The sequence below is a fragment of the Pan troglodytes genome, chromosome 17 (assembly GCF_028858775.2).
Source record: "Pan troglodytes isolate AG18354 chromosome 17, NHGRI_mPanTro3-v2.0_pri, whole genome shotgun sequence".
Taxonomy (NCBI): Eukaryota; Metazoa; Chordata; class Mammalia; order Primates; family Hominidae; genus Pan; species Pan troglodytes.
In genome coordinates, this window is record NC_072415.2 from 21277394 (window position 1) to 21295011 (window position 17618).

Consider the following 17618-nt stretch of genomic DNA (forward strand, 5'->3'; position numbering starts at 1 on the left):
TGTTGGTCAGGATGGTCTCAAGCTCCTGACCTTAGGTGATCCACCCTCCTCAGCCTCCCAAAGCGCTGGGATTACAGGCATGAGCCACCACACCCGGCTAAACTTTTTTTTCTTTTTTCCCCCCAAGATGGAGTCTCCCACTGTCGCCCAGGCTGGAGTGCAGTGGCGCGATCTTGGCTCACTGCAAGCTTCGCCTCCCAGATTAATGCCATTCTCATGCCTCAGCCTCCCGAGTAGCTGGGACTACAGGCGCCTGCCACCACGCCCGGCTAATTTTTTGCATTTTTAGTAGAGACGGGGTTTCACCGTGTTAGCCAGGGTGGTTTCAATCTCCTGACCTCGTGATCCGCCCACCTCGGCCTCCCAAAGTGCTGGGATTACAGGAGTGAGCCACCGCGCCCGGCCTAGGCTAAACTTTTTTAAATATAGGACTTTGAAAGCTTTAAAAAATAGGTAAACATACACTGTTTGGGGGTATTATCTCTACATTTTTGGAGATTTTAATTTTTTCTTTATACTTTTCTGGGCACTCCAAGAACATGTATTTTTGTAATTGGAAAATTCAGAAAAGAATAAATGTTACAAAGATGTAGAATTCCGGCCGGCCATGGTGGTTCACACCTGTAATCCCAGCTCTTTGGGAGGCCAAAGTGGGAGGATTGCTTGAACCCAGCAGTTCAAGACTAGCCTGGGCAACAAAGTGAGACCCCATCTCAAAAAAAAAAAAAAATGTAGAATTCCACCCCTCCCAACACCTGCCACATACCTACAAGCAGCAGCAACAACAAAACCTCCTAAAAAACCAAGAACATCGTTTGAGGGAGAAGTGAGTTGGCACCTGAGTTCAAGATTGTCTACCTGGATGACCTGTCCGAATAATGAAATGGTGGTAAACTGCAGCCATTCAAGCCAAGGGCAGCTGGTGAGAGGACACTGTTAAGGCACTTGCTTGGGAATTTCACAAAATTGTGATGAACAAAATATTATATGAGAAAGATAATTTTTGTTATCCTTGGCCAGAATAATTGAAACAGGCTAGTTAAAAAGTTATTAGTATGGTTTTGAAGTGGTTAATATCTTGGTCAGGATATTGAGTGAGAAACGGAGTGAAGAGGTGACTCCTAAAATGTTTCAATGACAAAATCCTCAGGGAACAGTGATAACTTAGATGGAATTAGAGATTATACCAAGACCATACATGTTGAAAGACTAGAAGTTCTCTTAACGCGAAAGAAGTTGACGAAGGACCATTTTGACAGAAAAGCAATGAATGTGAGGATATGCAAACGCTATTGCCATTATTTAGAATCAGGATTCCAGTGTTTGAATCCTAATGCCCCTATTTGCTTGCTTGCTTGCTTGCTTTTTTCTTTTTTTTTTTTTTTTTTGAGACAGTCTCACTCTGTCACCCAGGCCAGAGTGCAGCGGCGTGATCTCGGCTCACTGCAAACTCCACCTCCTGGGTTCAAGAGATTCTAGTGCCTCAGCCTCCCGAGTAGCTGGGATTACAGGCATGTGCCACCACACCCAGCTAACTTTTGTATTTTTAGTAGAGACAGGGTTTCACCATGTTGGCCAGGCTGGTCTCGAACTCCTGGCCTCAAATGATCCACCCACCTCGGCCTCCCAAAGTGCTGGGATTACAGGTGTGAGCCATTGTGCCAGGCCCCCATTTGCTTTTTGATCTTTGTCAAAATACCCAACCTTTCTGAGCTTCGATTTCCTTTATTTTTAAAATGGTAATATCAATTTCTACTTCACAGGGCTGTTTTAAATAAATCAGAAAGCACATAAAAGCGCTTAACAGGCTGGGCGCGGTGGCTCACACCTGTAATCCCACCACTTTGGGGGGCCGAGGCAGGTGGACCACTTGAGGTCAGGAGTTTGAGACCAGCCTGGCCAACATGGTGAAACCCCGTCTGTACAAAAAAATACATATATATATATACAAAAATTAGCTGAGTATGGTGGTGGGCACCTGTAGTCCCAGCTACTCAGGAGGCTGAGACAGGAGAATCGCTTGTACCCAGGAGGCGGAGGTTGCAGCAAGCTGAGATTGCAGCAAGCTGAGATTGTGCAACTGCACTCCAGCCTGGGTGATGGAGCGAGATTCCATCTCAGAAAAAAAAAAAAAAAAAAAGAAAGAAAAGAAAAGAAAAGAAAAAGCGCTTAACATAATGCCTGGCACACGCTCTGAAAAATGTTTCATATATACAGTAATATTACCATTGGGGGAACTGATGTGAAAGGGACATAGGACATCCTGGCACATCATTTGAAACTTCATGTAAATCTATAATTGTTTCTAAATAAAAAGTTAGAAAATGTAATAGCTATCTAGTCTGGGAATTGTATTGTGTCATTGTGCTAATATTTTTCCCACCAAAGGAAGGAACCAAGGACCAGAGACACAAGCAATTTGTTACAAACAGTTACAGAGAAGTGAAATGAGAATGGAAGTAATTTCTTCTGAATCATATTACCATAGAGCAGCCTTAGTGTGAAGGGAGCTTAGAGTCAGGGCAGTTAACCACTGAACTTATCTGGGTTTGAATATGTGGTTTGCTATGGTTTATTTCCTGGTTCAACTTGACTCATCCATTCAGATTCAGAATAATAAACATTTAAACATTTAAAATAATAAGCATCTAAAATGATAAGCATTTCCTCCACACGTACTCTGTGCCAGGCATTGTGGAAGCCTCTCCCATATTGCTTTGAATGGGATTGCAACTAAAGCTTTCTAAATTCTAAGAGAAAGGCACAAAGGAAATTTACTACTGCCACTCTAATCCATTTAGTGCTCACTGTTTAAATATCTTTGTTTTCTCTTAATGAAATTAAAATGTGTGGAACAAATTGTGTAGGATGTAGTACCTCATCAGTGGGAATTCTTTTGCCTCTACTAACCTGGAGCACTGGGAAAAGCACGGGAGTAGGGAACATAGGGCATAAGAAAAAGAGGGTTTATTTTCCTTTATACTCAGTTTACAGTAGTGATTCCAGCAGGATGCACTATTTTGTTCAGAAAAAGCTGATGCTAAGAAACTTGGAGCTGTGGCTGACGACCTTGGGACAGAGCTGAAGTTCTGTTGCATTCTCGGGGCAGTGTTCAGCTCCTGTAAATGTAGAAAGAACAGCCTGAATCAGGGTAACTCTGTATAGAGCTCAGTTCTGTAGGTATTTTTCTTCTCTTTTTTCTTTTCTTTTCTTCTCTTTTCTTTTCTTTTCCTTTCTTTCCCTCCCTCCTTCCCTCCCTCCCTCCCCTTCTTTCTTTCTCTCTTCTTTCTTAAGCACAGTGTGAGAAAATGTCTCTTTAGCTGATGTGAGTAAAGAGATCAAATATCTTTGAAAAACTATGAAAGCTCTAGGAAAGGCTAAGGCTTCACATTCAGAATGTCACCTTGACAGGGAGCTTTAAAGGGAGATAGAAGAAGCATAGAGAGGAGGACAAGTAAAATTTCACAAATATACAACTTTTTTTTTTTTGAGACAGTCTCGCTCTGTCACCCAGGCTGGAGTGCAGTGGCGCGATCTCGGCTCACTGCAAGCTCTGCCTCCTGGGTTCACGCCATTCTCCTGGCTCAGCCTCCCGAGTAGCTGGGACTACAGGTGCCTGCCACCATGCCTGGCTAATTTTTTTGTATTTTTAGTGAGACTGGGTTTCACTGTTAGCCAGGATAGTCTCGATCCCCTGACCTTGTGATCTGCCCGCCTCAGCCTCCCAAAGTGGTGGGATTACAGGCGTGAGCCACTGCGTCTGTCCTTACCTTTATACAATGTATAGAAATGTATAGGAGGCTTTAGGTAAGAGACTGGCAATTAGTTTTTTTAAATTGTTCCTTTTTTTTTTTTTTTTTTGAGACAGAGTCTCACTCTGTGTCCCAGACTGGAGTGCAGTGGCATGATCTCGGCTCACTGCAACCTCTGCCTCCCAGGTTCAAGTGATTCTCCTGCCTCAGCCTCCCTAGTAGCTGGGATTACAGGCATGTGCCACCATGCCCAGCTAATTTTTTGTATTTTTAGTAGAGACAGGGTTTCGTCATGTTAGCCAGGCTGGTCTCGAACTCCCAACCCCAGGTGATCTGCCCACCTCAGCCACCCAAAGTGCTGGGATTACAGGCGTGAGCCACCACACATGGCCTAAAAATTGTTCTTCTTATTTGAAAATGAGTCTATGAGGGACATTTTGTCAATCTGGCTTCAAAAAAGATGAATGAAATGAATGGTAAAAATTTGTTTAACGTGCTCACTTCAGCAGCACATACACTAAAATTAGACTGATACAGAGAAGATTAGCATGGCCCCTGCGCAAAGATGACACGCAAATTTCATTTTAAAAAAGCAAATAAATATTTGTTTAAAAATCATTTTTAATCATGTAAGTATTTCTCCATTTTTCAGACTGTTTCTCTTTTCATCATTTAAAACAATAAATAATAGGGCTGTCTTTATATACTTTCAGTTTCAGGAATGATAATTCTGAAGAAAAAAGTGAATGGTTCAATCACCGATACAAAAATTAACAAACATGATAGTGGCAAGCAACATCAGGTGGGTTTTGTTTATTAGCAATGTTTTCGCCATGTTTTTTTTTATGTTTGTTTGTGGTTGAAAAGCCAGACACATTAATTTCCAAGGCTCATTGGCTGCTAAGAAAAATTGTCACTGTGGCCACGCACAGTGGCTCATGCCTATAACCCCAGCACTTTGGGAGGCCAAGGCGGGCAGATCACCTGAGCCCAGGAGTTTGAGATCAGCCTGGGCAACATGGCAAAACCCCGTCTCTACGAAAAAATACCAAAATTAGCTGGGTGTGGTGGCACCCACCTGTAGTCCCAACTACTTAGGGGGCTAAGGTGGGAGGACTGCCAGAGCCTAGGAGGTGGAGGTTGCAGTGAGCTGAGACTGCACCACTGCACTCCAGCCTGGGTGACAGAGCAAGAGCCTGTCTCAAAAACAAACAAACAAAAACCCTTTCATTATCATTTGGAAGAGGACTTATTCTTAAAAATGCAGGCCTTAGTACTTACATAGTTGGATGATGCTTTTAGAAAAATGACTTGGAACACTCCCCCTATATTTTACACATTTCAGTGGCAGAGCAGGATAACAATTCAGACTTCCTGTGTGTCTGACCACGGACAACACACAGCTCTGCCATCCATGAGCTGCATTGTAAGTGAAGCTGGGTTAAAGGTATGTAGAATAATGATTGCTATTATTTGTTTAAATATTATTTCTTAGAAGAAGGGGACAGAGTGCAGTTTGTAAACACTGGTTTAAAAACTCCTTTCTTTCAGAAAGGAGAGTGAGAGAAAGTGAAATGTAAAAAACACATACTTGTGCTGAACCATGAATGATACCGTCACTGAAATATCTAAAAACCATATTGCTTAAAGGCACTTCTTGCAATGTGTAATTCAGCTAAGATGATAATCAAATGCATAGCTCTTGAATACAGAAAAATGATACAGATCCTCCTCCTTTGCTGCCCTTCCCACAGAATACTGAGATAAAACTTACTGAGGCCTAGCTACCAAAGGCAGAATTAGTTGTTCCATATCCTAGGCTAGCATTTGGTACATAGTCCCTATTTTATCATGATTACTGAGAACTGTTAAGTCTAACTCAACTGTGTAGATCAAGACAGTTTTGTCTTAGTGCATCCAGCGGCTGAAGCACAGTTGGCACGCTGTAGATTTTGTGTTGTTGCGGTGAGACCACCAGTTAGAATAAAGAGCTGATTTGGGCCGGGTTTGGTGGCTCACACCTGTAATCCTGGCGCTTTGGGAGACCAAGGCCAGAGGATTGCTTGAGGGCAGGAGTTCAAGACCCACCTGGGCAACACAGTAGAACCACGTCCCTAAAAAATTTTAAAAATAAATTGGCCAGGTGGAGTGGCCTGTGCCTTTAGTTCCAGTTACTTGGGAGGCTGAGATGGGAGGATCTCTTGAGGCCAGGAGTTCGAGGTTACAGTGAGTCATGATTGTGCCACTGCACTCCAGCCTGGGCTACGTAAGGCAAGACTCTGGCTCTAAAAAAAATTTGCTTTTTAATGAAAAAAAAAAAAAAAGAGCTGATTTGGCTCTTTCTTCCCCCATTTACCCAGAATTGCTAAAGTGGTAGATACTGACAAGGTATCTTAGCAGGGCAGAAGTCTCATGGTTTGAGTCAGTTGGGACCAATTGCTGTTGATGTGAATTTCTAACTCCTTTGTCATTCTGAGTGTGTCAGCTGAATTCACATAAGGGCATTCACCAAGGGAGGAAGAGAAAGGCCTTTAGTTTTAATTATTTTATAGTTGAGAAAATTAGACACATACTCGGGGTTACGGGGTCTATTCTGATTTTTATTACTCCTAGAAATTTCATACAGATTATAATCTGTCTATCTTGTTAGTAATATCTGACTGATTTTTTTGGAATAGCTATGTGTAGAACCCATTTTATTACACAGATTTAGGAATCTCAGAGGATCTGATTCCTTAGTCTCTTAAATCTTCAGTGGCATTAAATGCCAACACATTGTCCTTGGTCAAGACTACAACGTAGAAAGGAACAAGCTAATTAACTACTTAGAATTCCCTCTCCTAAGAGACCACATCGCCAAAGTGGCACCATGACACAGCTTGGTGTTTTGTTGGTCACTTTAGGAGACCACCATTTTGGAGGCCTTGGGTGGAGCTGGAGATAGAGCCATGGAGGTAGAACCGTGTCGGAAAACCTGGGTTTAGCCCCATTTTGTACTTGGGCGTTTGAGCTAATCGCTTAAGTCACGTAAAACAACAAGACAAATAAAGTCTGGGATACAGACTTTAACACCTCAAGTGCTGCCAAAAGTATTTAGAAGACAAAGCGAATCATAGGCACCCTTCACCGAGCACCTCCTAGACATCAAGAACCATGCTAGGTTCCCTACATTCTTCATTTAATGCCAATAACCCCACGAAGCAGTTATCACCTTCATTCTACAAATGGGCCCCACTCCTACCAATTAACTGGCTGAATCAGGATCTGACCCCGGGCCTGCCAACGCTCCCGCTGGTGGATTGCCCGCCTTGTCAGCTCGAGTTGGCAGGACGTGGGAGTAAAAACCCGGCGCCCCAGCCTTCACCGTGCTGCACGAGGAAGCTGGCTAGGCAGGCATGACTTTGTCAGTCAACCATCCCGCAGCCGGGCCCTGGGCTTTGTTAGCAGCCACTTGGCGAGGGCCCCGGGCGGGTGGGAAGGCGGCGCTTCCTCCAAGAGGAGGTGGGACCCCGGCCCCGACGACCTCGGAGCCGCCCCCGGCCCCGGATCGCCGACGACGTACGTGCAGGCCTGGGGATGGGGCGCTGGCTGCGAGCGGCGCGCCCGCTGAGATGGCTGCGGCTGGCAGGGCGGTGGGCGAGGCCGGTGACCCAATAAAGCGGCCGGGCCGCGGGAGGCCCCGCCCGGCCGGGTTCCGGCACTCGCCGCAGGGTCCCGGCCGGCGGCAGGTTGCGCGCCCCCGTCCGCAGCGCTCGGCGTGAGGGCGGCTCGGGAGGAGGGTGTGAGCGCGCGTCGCCGGGCCGGGGCCCGGCAAGGAGCGGGAAAGGCGGGAGGCGGGAGCGCCGGTCGCCCGGGAGCCGCGCGGAGGGGCAGGCGGGGCGGGGCGCGGCCGGGGGCCCGGGCGGCCGGGAGCCGCGCCGCCCGCGGCAGGCCCGGGCCCTCGGCCCGCCCCGCGCGCGCGCCCCCGCCAGCCCGGCCCTCCTCCTCCCCGCCGCCCCTCCCGCGCGCGTCCACCGGCTCCCCGGCTCGCGCCGCTCCATGTAGCCCCGGATCCCCGGGCGGCCGCGGAGGAGGGGGCGACCACAAGATGGCGGGTACGTGGCCCCCTGTTCTCCGGGCGGCGGCGGCTCCTCGAGCCCACCCGCCCTCCGCCGCAGCCCTGAGTGGCTGCCGGGCCGGGGCCGGCGTGGGGTCCCGGCGCGGGAAGGCGCCCCCGGGGCGGGGGGGGCGGGCGGGGGGGGCGTCGCGCCGGGCCCCGGGGCGCTGACCGGGCCTTTCTTCTCTCCCCTCGGCGCAGACCTCTCGCTGCTTCAGGAGGACCTGCAGGAGGACGCAGACGGATGTGAGTGGCCCGGCCTCGCGGTGGCCTGGCACTCCGCGGGGAGCGGCCGGGGAGGGCGGGCGGCGGCGAGGCCTGGGCCGGGCCCTGGCTGGCTGAGGGGACGGTGGGCGAGGGCGGCCCCAGGCGGGCTGGGGTGGCGATCTGGAGGGAAAATCTCGCGTCCGTGAGGAAACGGCGCGCCCAGGTTCCGCTGGGGGAGGGAGACGCCCGGAGTAACGCCCAAGTTCGCTTTCCGCCCTTCGCTCTCTTCTCCCGGCGCCCCCGAATCGCCTGCGGGCTCAGCAGTGGCGCGGCTGTTTTGGAAGAAGCGGTGGGGCAGGATTTGAAGTGGGGTTTGCGTGTGTTTCTGCCCCTGGTGTCCCCTTCCCCCGTCACTCTAGGAAGGAAGAGGCTCGCGCGGGAGGTGTGTTTCCTTAGAGTCGCCCTTCCAGGAGCGCCCGGGGGGCAGCCTGGGCCCCGGCTAGCCGTCTGGGCTCCCCGACCCGGTTTTGGATTGTTTGAGGATGACATACCTGTCATTTTACTTTGGCTGGTAGCAGTTTTTAGATTGCTCCCGATTTGATTAGTGGATTACGAGAAGGTTAGAAGGTGTGGCCTCCTCAGGAATTACTAGGTTTGGAGAGCATATTTCTTTAATGCGGATGTTCAGAAATCACCCAGCCCTCCTTCAGTGTTAACAGTGCAGCTTTCCTTTGAGGTACTGAAGTTTTTAAAGAGTTGACGCTTTTATTTTTAAAAAGACAAAGTTTCTGACATTTGCTGATGGCGACGGAATTGATATTTAGAAAGGAATTTTTCGTCTTATGTGTACTTTTCTAAGCCTCAGAAAATAATTTGGGTCACGATAGAAAAGACAAAAGAGTTAAGCAGGTTTGTATTGAAAGAAGTGACCAATTGCAGTTAACTTAAAATAGTTTCTATTCACGCTAATCTTCCAAAATAGTGACCCATCAAAAAATCAATAGGTTTTGAGATGCATTTTAAAAATGAAGAGTGTGCCAAATATATAAGCGAAGATCATGGGATACATAAGGGACCAAGAAATTGTTCTGAGTTGAGATGATAACCATAGTAGGATTGTGGTCTGTTTAGTGGAAAGCCTACTGGATGCTGAGATTGACTGTCTAATACCTGTATAAGTAATTTCAGAGATGGCTGCAGTTTGAAATTACTCTTTTAAATACTCTGTAGTTAATCCTTAGCATTGTCTAATGTGGTTCCCTTACTCAGAGTAAACTTAATTTTTAGATTCCTGGTTGTTTTGAGTAAAGTAAGGGGGATTTACTATTTAGATGGATTATCTGAAACGAATAATTTATCTTTAAAGTAAATGAACCACATCCAAACTTTTGCTAAGTCTGTGTTTTTAGTGAGGTGGCTCAAAACAGCTCTCTTAAAGGGAGCAGTACTCATGTAGTGAAGGGCAGCTTTAACATTTTATTTAATGTTTACCTTAAGCCACTTATCTGCCTAATAGTAAGTTTGAGATATTATTTAAGGCAGCTGTTGATTTCAGATCTCTTGCCAGGTTAGGATTGGAGAAATGGCCCTGATTATGTTACCTCGAGGAGGGCTTTTTATATTTATGTTCGGCTTCGTAAATAGAAGATTCATTTATTCAGCAAGTATTTATGACTGGAGCAAAAACTTCTCACTCCTGAAGGATGAAATGCAGTGTCAGTTTCTTCCTTAGCCCCCAAGAAGCACAGTGTAGAGGGGAAGGCATACCTGTGAAAAATTCAACCATGAGTTTCAACACTCTGCCAGGTACTGGGGATGGAGCTTTGAGAAAGATGGGCACAACCCATGCCCTCTAGTGGTTTACAAGCAGTTTTGAATCTAGGTGTACAGTACAGTATTACAGTTACCACTGGAGCCAGGCTGCTCTGTTCGTCTTAGCAGTGTCTTTTTGGGCAGACTTGGGCAACTCACTTAACCTCCCTATGCCTCAGTTTTGTCATTTGTAAGTAGGCATAAGAAATATTACCTACTTCATAGAGTTGTTCAAGGCTGTACATAAGTTAGTGCCTTTGAAGCACTTGGAACAATTCCTGGTAAACAGCGATGATTATGATTATGTTTGCTGTTATGAGAAAAGAGCAAGGGAAGCTTAAAAGAAGAGCAGAGAAGGAAACACTGATGTTGAACCTTACAGAATGAAGGTATTTAAAGATGCTGCCAATGCTCGCAACTAAATTTTTTTTTTTTTTTTGAGATGGAGTTTCACTCTTGTTGCCCAGGCTGGAGTGCAATGGCGCGATCTCGGCTCACCGCAACCTCTGCCTCCCGGGTTCAAGTGATTCTCCTGCCTCAGCCTCCCGAGTAACTAACTGGGATTACAGGCATGTGCCACCACGCCTGGCTAATTTTGTACTTTTAGTAGAGATGGGGTTTCTCCATGTTGATCAGGCTGGTCTCGAACTCCCGACCTCAGGTGATCCACCTGCCTTGGCCTCCCAAAGTGCTGGGATTACAGGCGTGAGCCACTGCGCCCGGCTGCAACTAACTTTTTAAAGATTCTGTTTCCTGTGCATTTTAATTTAGGATAAAACAGACATTGAAGGCACAATAGTTATTTGCATATTCATAATTTGGTTGAAGGCTTTGTTAGAGTAATTGCTTATTTTTCTCAGTTACTAAAGTTTTTACAGGTGATACCTTTACCCAGAATATTCAGGAACAAAGGACTTTTGGACATATGGCCAGTTGAAGGACCACTTCCCATCTTTTGTGAAGGGAGAAAGAATGAGGGGGAACACTGGGCCATGGTGCCTCCTTAGAGAGCAAGATGGTTGGTAAAGGACTGAGAAAGCTGTCACCTCCTGGAGAAGCTGGAGAAGGTAGAGGACCCAAAGGTAGAGGAACGGAGCTTGGGCTGCCCTTATAACACGGTTGTTATCTCGTGAGCCTGAGTTTCTTTGTCTATGGCAAAACTCCAGAGTATGGAGCCCAACCTCCAGAGTAGTTGTAAACAAGTCCTACTACTTCAGCCAAGCTAGGTGTAAGTTGGCCCTTGGGATGGGAAGAACTTATTTTCTGGTCAAGCTCTAGAATCTTGGTTGACCTTCCTAAATGCAGAACCTGGACTATGAGGGAAGAGACAGTAAGTTCTGTTGTGCAGATGATCTAGGAAAGGACCTAGCTGGAGTCTAGGACTTGAAAGAGGGGCATTGCCAGACATTGCTAAGAGTCTCAGGTCTTTCGATTTGATTTGTTTTAATCCCGTCTCTGTACAGAGGCACAGAGTCGGGGAAAAGGTTGGTCAAAGACTGACTTGACTGATAACCTTTGGAGGAAAAAAAATCCTAATGAGGGAAAAATGGATGGTATTTGTGTGTGTGTGTGTGTGTGTGTGTGTGTGTGTGTGTATACACATAATTTCATTGAAGGAGTTTCATTAGAACTTACACTTTTATCAAGTAACTTATAAAGGTAAGTAAATGAAATCATTATCAGGTACTCTTAAATTTAGGAGAATAGGCTGGGTGCAGTGGCTCATGCCTGTAATCCCAGCACTTTGGGAGGCCGAGGTGGGCGGATCACGAGGTCAGGAGATCGAGACCATCCTGGCCAACATGGTGAAATGTCTACTAAAATACAAAAAAAAATTAACTGGGCCTGGTGGCGTGCATCTGTAGTCGCAGCTGCTCAGGAGGCTGAGGCAGGGGAGTTGCTTGAACCCAGGAGGTAGAGGTTGCAGTGAGCCAAGATTGTGCTACTGCACTCCAGCCTGGCGACAGAGCAAGACTCCGTCTCAAAAAAAAAATGTTTAGGAGAATAATGCAATAAAAACCATATGTATTTAAGTTTAAAAGTGAAACTTTCAGTACTGTATCATGAAATACTTTGAATTTCAAATTGAAAGCAAACCAGTGACTCCATTTGAACATAGGTTATCTCAGCAGATTTCAGAGTTGGGTAAACCCTTTTTAACTTTTTATATTTAATTATGTTCCTTAAATAATGGGAGACAATACAAAATTGTAGATGTTTAGAAAAAATTATTTCAGATTTCTGTTTTAGTTTCCAAAGATGCAATTTTGATTCACATTTAAGTTGGTAGATTCCTAAAATGAAATGAGACTAAGATACGGTTAAGATTTGATGAGCCAATGCTTGTAAAAATAATTTCATTGAAGGAGTTTCATTAGAACTTAAGCTTTTATCAAAGTAATATGTTGAAGAATGTTATTTTTAAAGAATGGCTATGTAACGCTTAGTTTACAGTGCCTTTCATACACAGGTTATTCTTCACAGCAGTCCTGTGATGTGTAGGCTATGGTATTCTAATACTAATAAGTAAGTTGACTAATGCCCAAAGGGACTAAAGAAACAAAACTCCTAAGTTTAGACGGAATTTTAAGCTAGGCCTTCTGATTCTAAATATCATATTTTGAATATTTTCTTAAATGGCCCAGTTTAAAATATTGATCAACCCAAACTTGTACAGGCAATTTCTTTGAATTCGTTCTTAAAGTACCCTTGAAAATTAATCTGGGATGCTGCATGTGGTTTAGTTTACACCTGGAGAATGATAGAGAGGATGGAGCTTGGGTATAAGACAGCTTATTTAGTCGTTAACTTTTATCTCAGCTGTAACTAAGTATGACGTTGAAAAGTTTTTGAAGCTATGTTATTGAGTATGCCATACAACAAACTTTTTTCATATTGAAGTTTTGGAATCCTTTTACATTATGCTGTTTTTCGGGTTTAAGGGCTGTGTTGAAGTAGAGTGAAGGATGGGTCCAGAACTAACTGAGGGTAACCGCCTAGACCGCACTCTGTGCAGAATCTCCAGGCCTTCCTACCATGTTTCAAAACCAGTTCTGATAAGCTTAGAGTCCTTGCTGCTGGGGGAGGTGAGGAGCAAAATATTGGGGCTGTATCTGGTAGTGGCCAGGGAATCATTCAGAAACCTTTGGAAGGTGCCCTTGAACATGAATCATATTTAGGAGTATTGTTAAATAGGGATTTGGGAGGGTGAGTCGTGAGACCTGGTAGCCTGTTTTGACTGCTGCCAACAAGCCTGGATGGAGAAATCTTTATTTAGAGATAATATCATTGATATCTTAGAAAAGAGTGCTTTTAAAATGGTTTCAGTGGTACCCACATGTGTGTAGGATCAATTAATGATACCTCTGCTAACAACTTCCCACATAAAATTGAAAGAGAGAGAGAGACAGAGAGAAAAACCCCTTTGTAAATATGCTTGGGCCTGTAGCTACACGATCCACTGCCCTCCCCCCTCCAAAAAAATTAAAAACCAAGACACCTAAATGCATACTTTTTGTTTGTTCCTGCCTGTGAAAGATAAATAGACCTCAGGAGGTAAAGTTCAGAAGTCTGCTGCCACATTTGTTTGATCTCTGGTTTATTATTTCTGGTCCTTTTCCCTCAGTCTCCTCAAAACAATGAATGTATGTTTATTAAACTATTGTTACCTTGCTCCTATGTTTGTATTACATCTTTTTTTTATATTTTGGAGTAAAAGAATTTGAAAGTTCCTAAATTTGAATTAGAGTTTTGTTGTTGTTTTTAAATTGGAGCTGAGAATAAACCTAACTTAGTGTTTTGGGCAGAAGTCTGGATGGCACACCTATGGAATTTTGGCTGAGGAGGTATTCCCTCTAATTTCTATAAGAGGGTCTGGAACTTGCTCTGCTTTTAGCACAGATCTTTGAGCTGGTGACATCACCAATGCTTCTTCCTCCACATTCATTTCTTAACTCTCCTAACTTTTAAGTCATCTTAGCTTCTTACCTCCCTAGACTAAGGAGCAAACTTAACTTACTTTCTGGCCTTATTGATATGAATGTGGTTGGTATTTGAGCATCTATCATGCAGTCATTCTGGAAGATACCTCAGTATAGTTTTGTGTAGGGGAAAGAACACTGGGCTTGGTAAGCCTTTAGACCTGAGTTAATATTCTGGCCCTGCCATTTATTCTCTTTATAATCTGAGCAAGTTAACTTTTTCTCAGCTTTCTACCTTTAAAATGTTGATGGATTTTTGGATCATCTGCAGTTTTTTGCTGTTACAAATAAAGCTGCTATGAACATTCACACACAAGTCTGTGTGAATATATACGTTCTTTCTCTTGGGTATACATCTAGAAGTAGAATGGCTGTTTAACTTTTTAAGAAACTGCCAGCCCGGCACGGTGGCTTATGCCTGTAATCCCAGCACTTTGGGAGAACGAGGCGGGTGGATCACCCGAGATCAGGAGTTCAAGACCAGCCTGGCCAACATGGTGAAACCCCGTCTCTATTAAAAATACAAAGAATTAGCGGGGTGTGGTGGTGCACGCCTGTAATCCCAGCTACTCGGGAGGCTGAGGCAGGAGAATCACTTGAACCTGGGAGGCAGAGGTTGCAGTGAGCCGAGATTGCATCATTGCACTCCAGCCTGGGCAATGAGCGAAACTCCATCCAAAAAAAAAAAAAAAAAAAGAAAGAAAAACTGCCAAACTGTTTTCCAAAGTGGTTATATCATTTTCCATTCCCACCAAAAGTGTATGAGAGTTCCAGGTCCTCGTCATCATTGTCAACACTTAGTGTGAGCAGTCTTAATTTTAGCCACTCTATTCAATGTATAATAGTATTAATTTGTGGCTTGAATTTGCATTAATGGCTAATTATGTTACTCTTTTTATGCGCTCATTTGCCATCTAACTTATCTCCTTTGGTGAAGTGCCTTTTCACATCTTTTGCTCATCTTTTCATTGGGACATTTTCTTATTAAATTTTGAGTGTTTGTTATATATTACAGATACTTAGGACATATACAAAGGCAGATGGACCATCATGTCTCTACTACTCGGTTTTGACTTTCATTTATCCATGTTTCTGTTTTTGTTTTTTTTTTTTTGAGACAGGGTCTGGGTCTGTTGCCCAGGCTGGAGTGTAATGGCACTATCTTGGCTCACTGCAACGTCGCTTCCCGGACTCAAGTAATCCTCCCACCTCAGCTTACCAAGTAGCTGGGACCACAGGCCTGCACCACCACGCCTGGCTAATTTTTTTGTATTTTTGGTAGAGATGGGGTTTTGCCATGTTGTCTAGGCTGGCCTTGAGCTCCTGAGCTCAAGCAATCCACCTGTCTTGGCCTCCCAAAGTGCTGGAATTACAGGTGTGAGCCACTGCACCCAGCCTGATGTAGATCACTTTTATATTTAAATCTATGAAATTCATTTTTGATAGAAATAACTCATTTATTAAATACTTCATTTGTTTAAGATTGGTGGCAATTTGGACCTGAGTTAGTTCAAATTTTGTATTTGGATTACCTGTGGGAAAAAAGGTTACTACCAAAGTAATTGCGTTAAGAGTGCAAAGAAAATTTTTACTCACTGAAGGGAATAAATATCTATAATATTTGGGAGATCCACAAGTGTATGTCAGAGCAAGTGCTTTGTTACACTACCTTTCTGTTAAATACTGTTTGTATACATAATCTTGGTAACTAACTTGAAACTAGATAAACATGCCACTACTGTATTATATAAATAGAAATACATTATACATATGGTGTATATATATAAATATAAATACATATATGAATATACATATAGTATACTTCAGCAAATTATTCTTGCCTTAAATTCAGTTGTGCTATAGGACAATTTTGCATTTCTAAGGATTTAGTAAGCTTTTAGTATTGATATTTGAAGGAAGGGTTTCTGATAAACATTATTTATATTATTGCAAAGTACAAAATTAAAGCTTGACATACCTGTTGCTGGAGACTATAAAGATTATGTTGTATGGTCCCTGTAAAAGGCCAAATATTAAATAGTTTAGGTTTTGTGGACCATATGATCTTTGTTGCAGCTACTCAGATCTGCTGTTGTAAGGTAAAAGCAGCCATGACAATACAGAAATGAATGAAAGTAAGTGTCATCCAATAAAATTTTATTTACGAAAACAGAAGGTGGGCCAGTTTGGCTCGCTGGCTGTAGTTGGCCAACCCCTTCACTGTGCTATAAAATCCAAGATCTGTAACATTTTTATTCTTGACTCATCACAGAGTGTTCAGCAATACATCTCATTAATGCTTAATGTAGAATAAGTATTGAATGAATCTTGATGTTTCACACCAAGCTAAATAAGACCGTAAACCTAATTTGGGGTCAAATAATGAAATATTTTTAATTAAACTTGTTATTTTGAAAACTTTCAGACCTATACAAAAGCTGCACAGATATTGTAATGAATTCCCAACTCTTCACCTGAATTAAGCTGTTAACATTTTGCCAGTTTGCTCGTTACTTCTCTATACAGTTATGTACACACACACAATGTAATGTAATTTTTTGGTGTACCTTTGAAAATAGGTTGTGGTCATTGGGACCTTTAGCCTGTGTCTCCTAAGAACAAGGGCACTTTTACAATCATAGTAATGAAATTTGGGAAATTTAACATTGCTACAATTCTGTTATATAGTATGTAGTACATATTGAAATATCCCCAGTAATGTCCTTATGGCAACTGTCTTTTGCTGTAAGGACATTACTTACAAACTTACTAGTTTGGAACAATTTCTCAGCCTTTACCATTCATGAAATTGACATTTTTGAAGAGTCCATTTGGTTTTATCTGTTTCCTCATGATTTGATTCAGGTTATTCTTTCCTTTTTTTTTTTTTTTTTTTTGACAGGACTGCTACATAAGTGATAGTGTAGTTTTCTCAGTGCTTCAGATTAAGGAGCACCTGATAGCAGTGTCCATTACTGGTAGTGTGGAGGTGATGTCTATCAAATTGCTCCACTGTAAAGATTCTGTTTTTCCTATTGTAATTAGTAAGGAAATAATTTGACAATAGGGAAATACCCTGTTTCCAAACATTTACCCATTTAGTGTTAGAATGTGTTGATGATTCTTGCCTGAATTAATTGCATTTACTAGCTGACATTCTGCTTTATAGAAGAGCCTGATCTTCCTCCCTATTCATTTGTTGGTATATTTATTTGTTAAAATATAATTTTAAAGCCCCAAATCTTTATAAGGTAACTCATTCTGTGGTGTATCTCATTGTCTTTCGTTTTCTAAAATGTAAAGATGGGAAACAAAATTTGGCCGATTTATTGTGGCCTGAGCAGTATCTAGGGAAAAACTGAAGGGAAGGATAGACTATGAGCTTTTTTATGTTTTACGTAGGATTATTAGAGATTATGTAGAGAATAGAAGGGTGTTTTGATCAAATTTGATAAAAGTTTGTACGAATTAAAAAGTTCTCTTTGGTGTGATACTTCTCAAGGTATTAATATGCTAATGTGCTTGTGAATATCTTAGAGAAGGATAAAGTATAGTAAACTCTTGACTTATCAATTATCCCTATGGACTACATTTTCATTAACAAATATTAATGTGCCTCCATGAGAAGCATTGGACTCTGTTTTTTAGATAATGAAAAGTTTAGCAAGACAATCTTTAGGGAATTTATATATGTTGGGGAGGGAGAGGAGAAGGGAAGGTAGGAGAATATGAAAAAAAGGAAAAAAACTTTGCAATTATTGGTGGAGTAAA

At 43.2% G+C, this 17618-nt stretch overlaps 1 protein-coding gene, 1 long non-coding RNA gene and 1 pseudogene across 9 annotated transcripts in view; 2 read left to right on the forward strand and 1 right to left on the reverse strand.

Moving 5' to 3' along the window:
- Positions 1–2952: 2952 nt before the first annotated feature.
- Positions 2953–7079, reverse strand: LOC104003075 (uncharacterized). The gene is made up of 3 exons (XR_002940493.3): positions 6994–7079; positions 5034–5171; positions 2953–3119 (listed from the first exon to the last, which is right to left on the reverse strand). It is a non-coding gene; the product is annotated as an uncharacterized LOC104003075 (long non-coding RNA).
- LOC112206347 (U6 spliceosomal RNA) lies at positions 4246–4358 on the forward strand (annotated as a pseudogene).
- A 30-nt stretch (positions 7080–7109) lies between the features above and the next one.
- Positions 7110–17618, forward strand: part of PPP4R1 (protein phosphatase 4 regulatory subunit 1) — a 70877-nt gene continuing 60368 nt past the window's right edge. For 2 of the 8 annotated variants that reach the window (XM_009433642.4, XM_001138092.7), the window contains exons 1-2: positions 7110–7310; positions 8050–8094. In XM_009433642.4, coding sequence (XP_009431917.1) covers positions 7148–7310; positions 8050–8094 — 208 coding nt within the window. In that variant the 5' untranslated portion in view covers positions 7110–7147. Of the gene's footprint in view, positions 7311–7424; positions 7847–8049; positions 8095–17618 lie in introns of those variants that run through there. The other 6 variants (XM_016933297.3, XM_016933295.3, XM_016933301.4 and 3 more) reach the window with 6 other exon arrangements.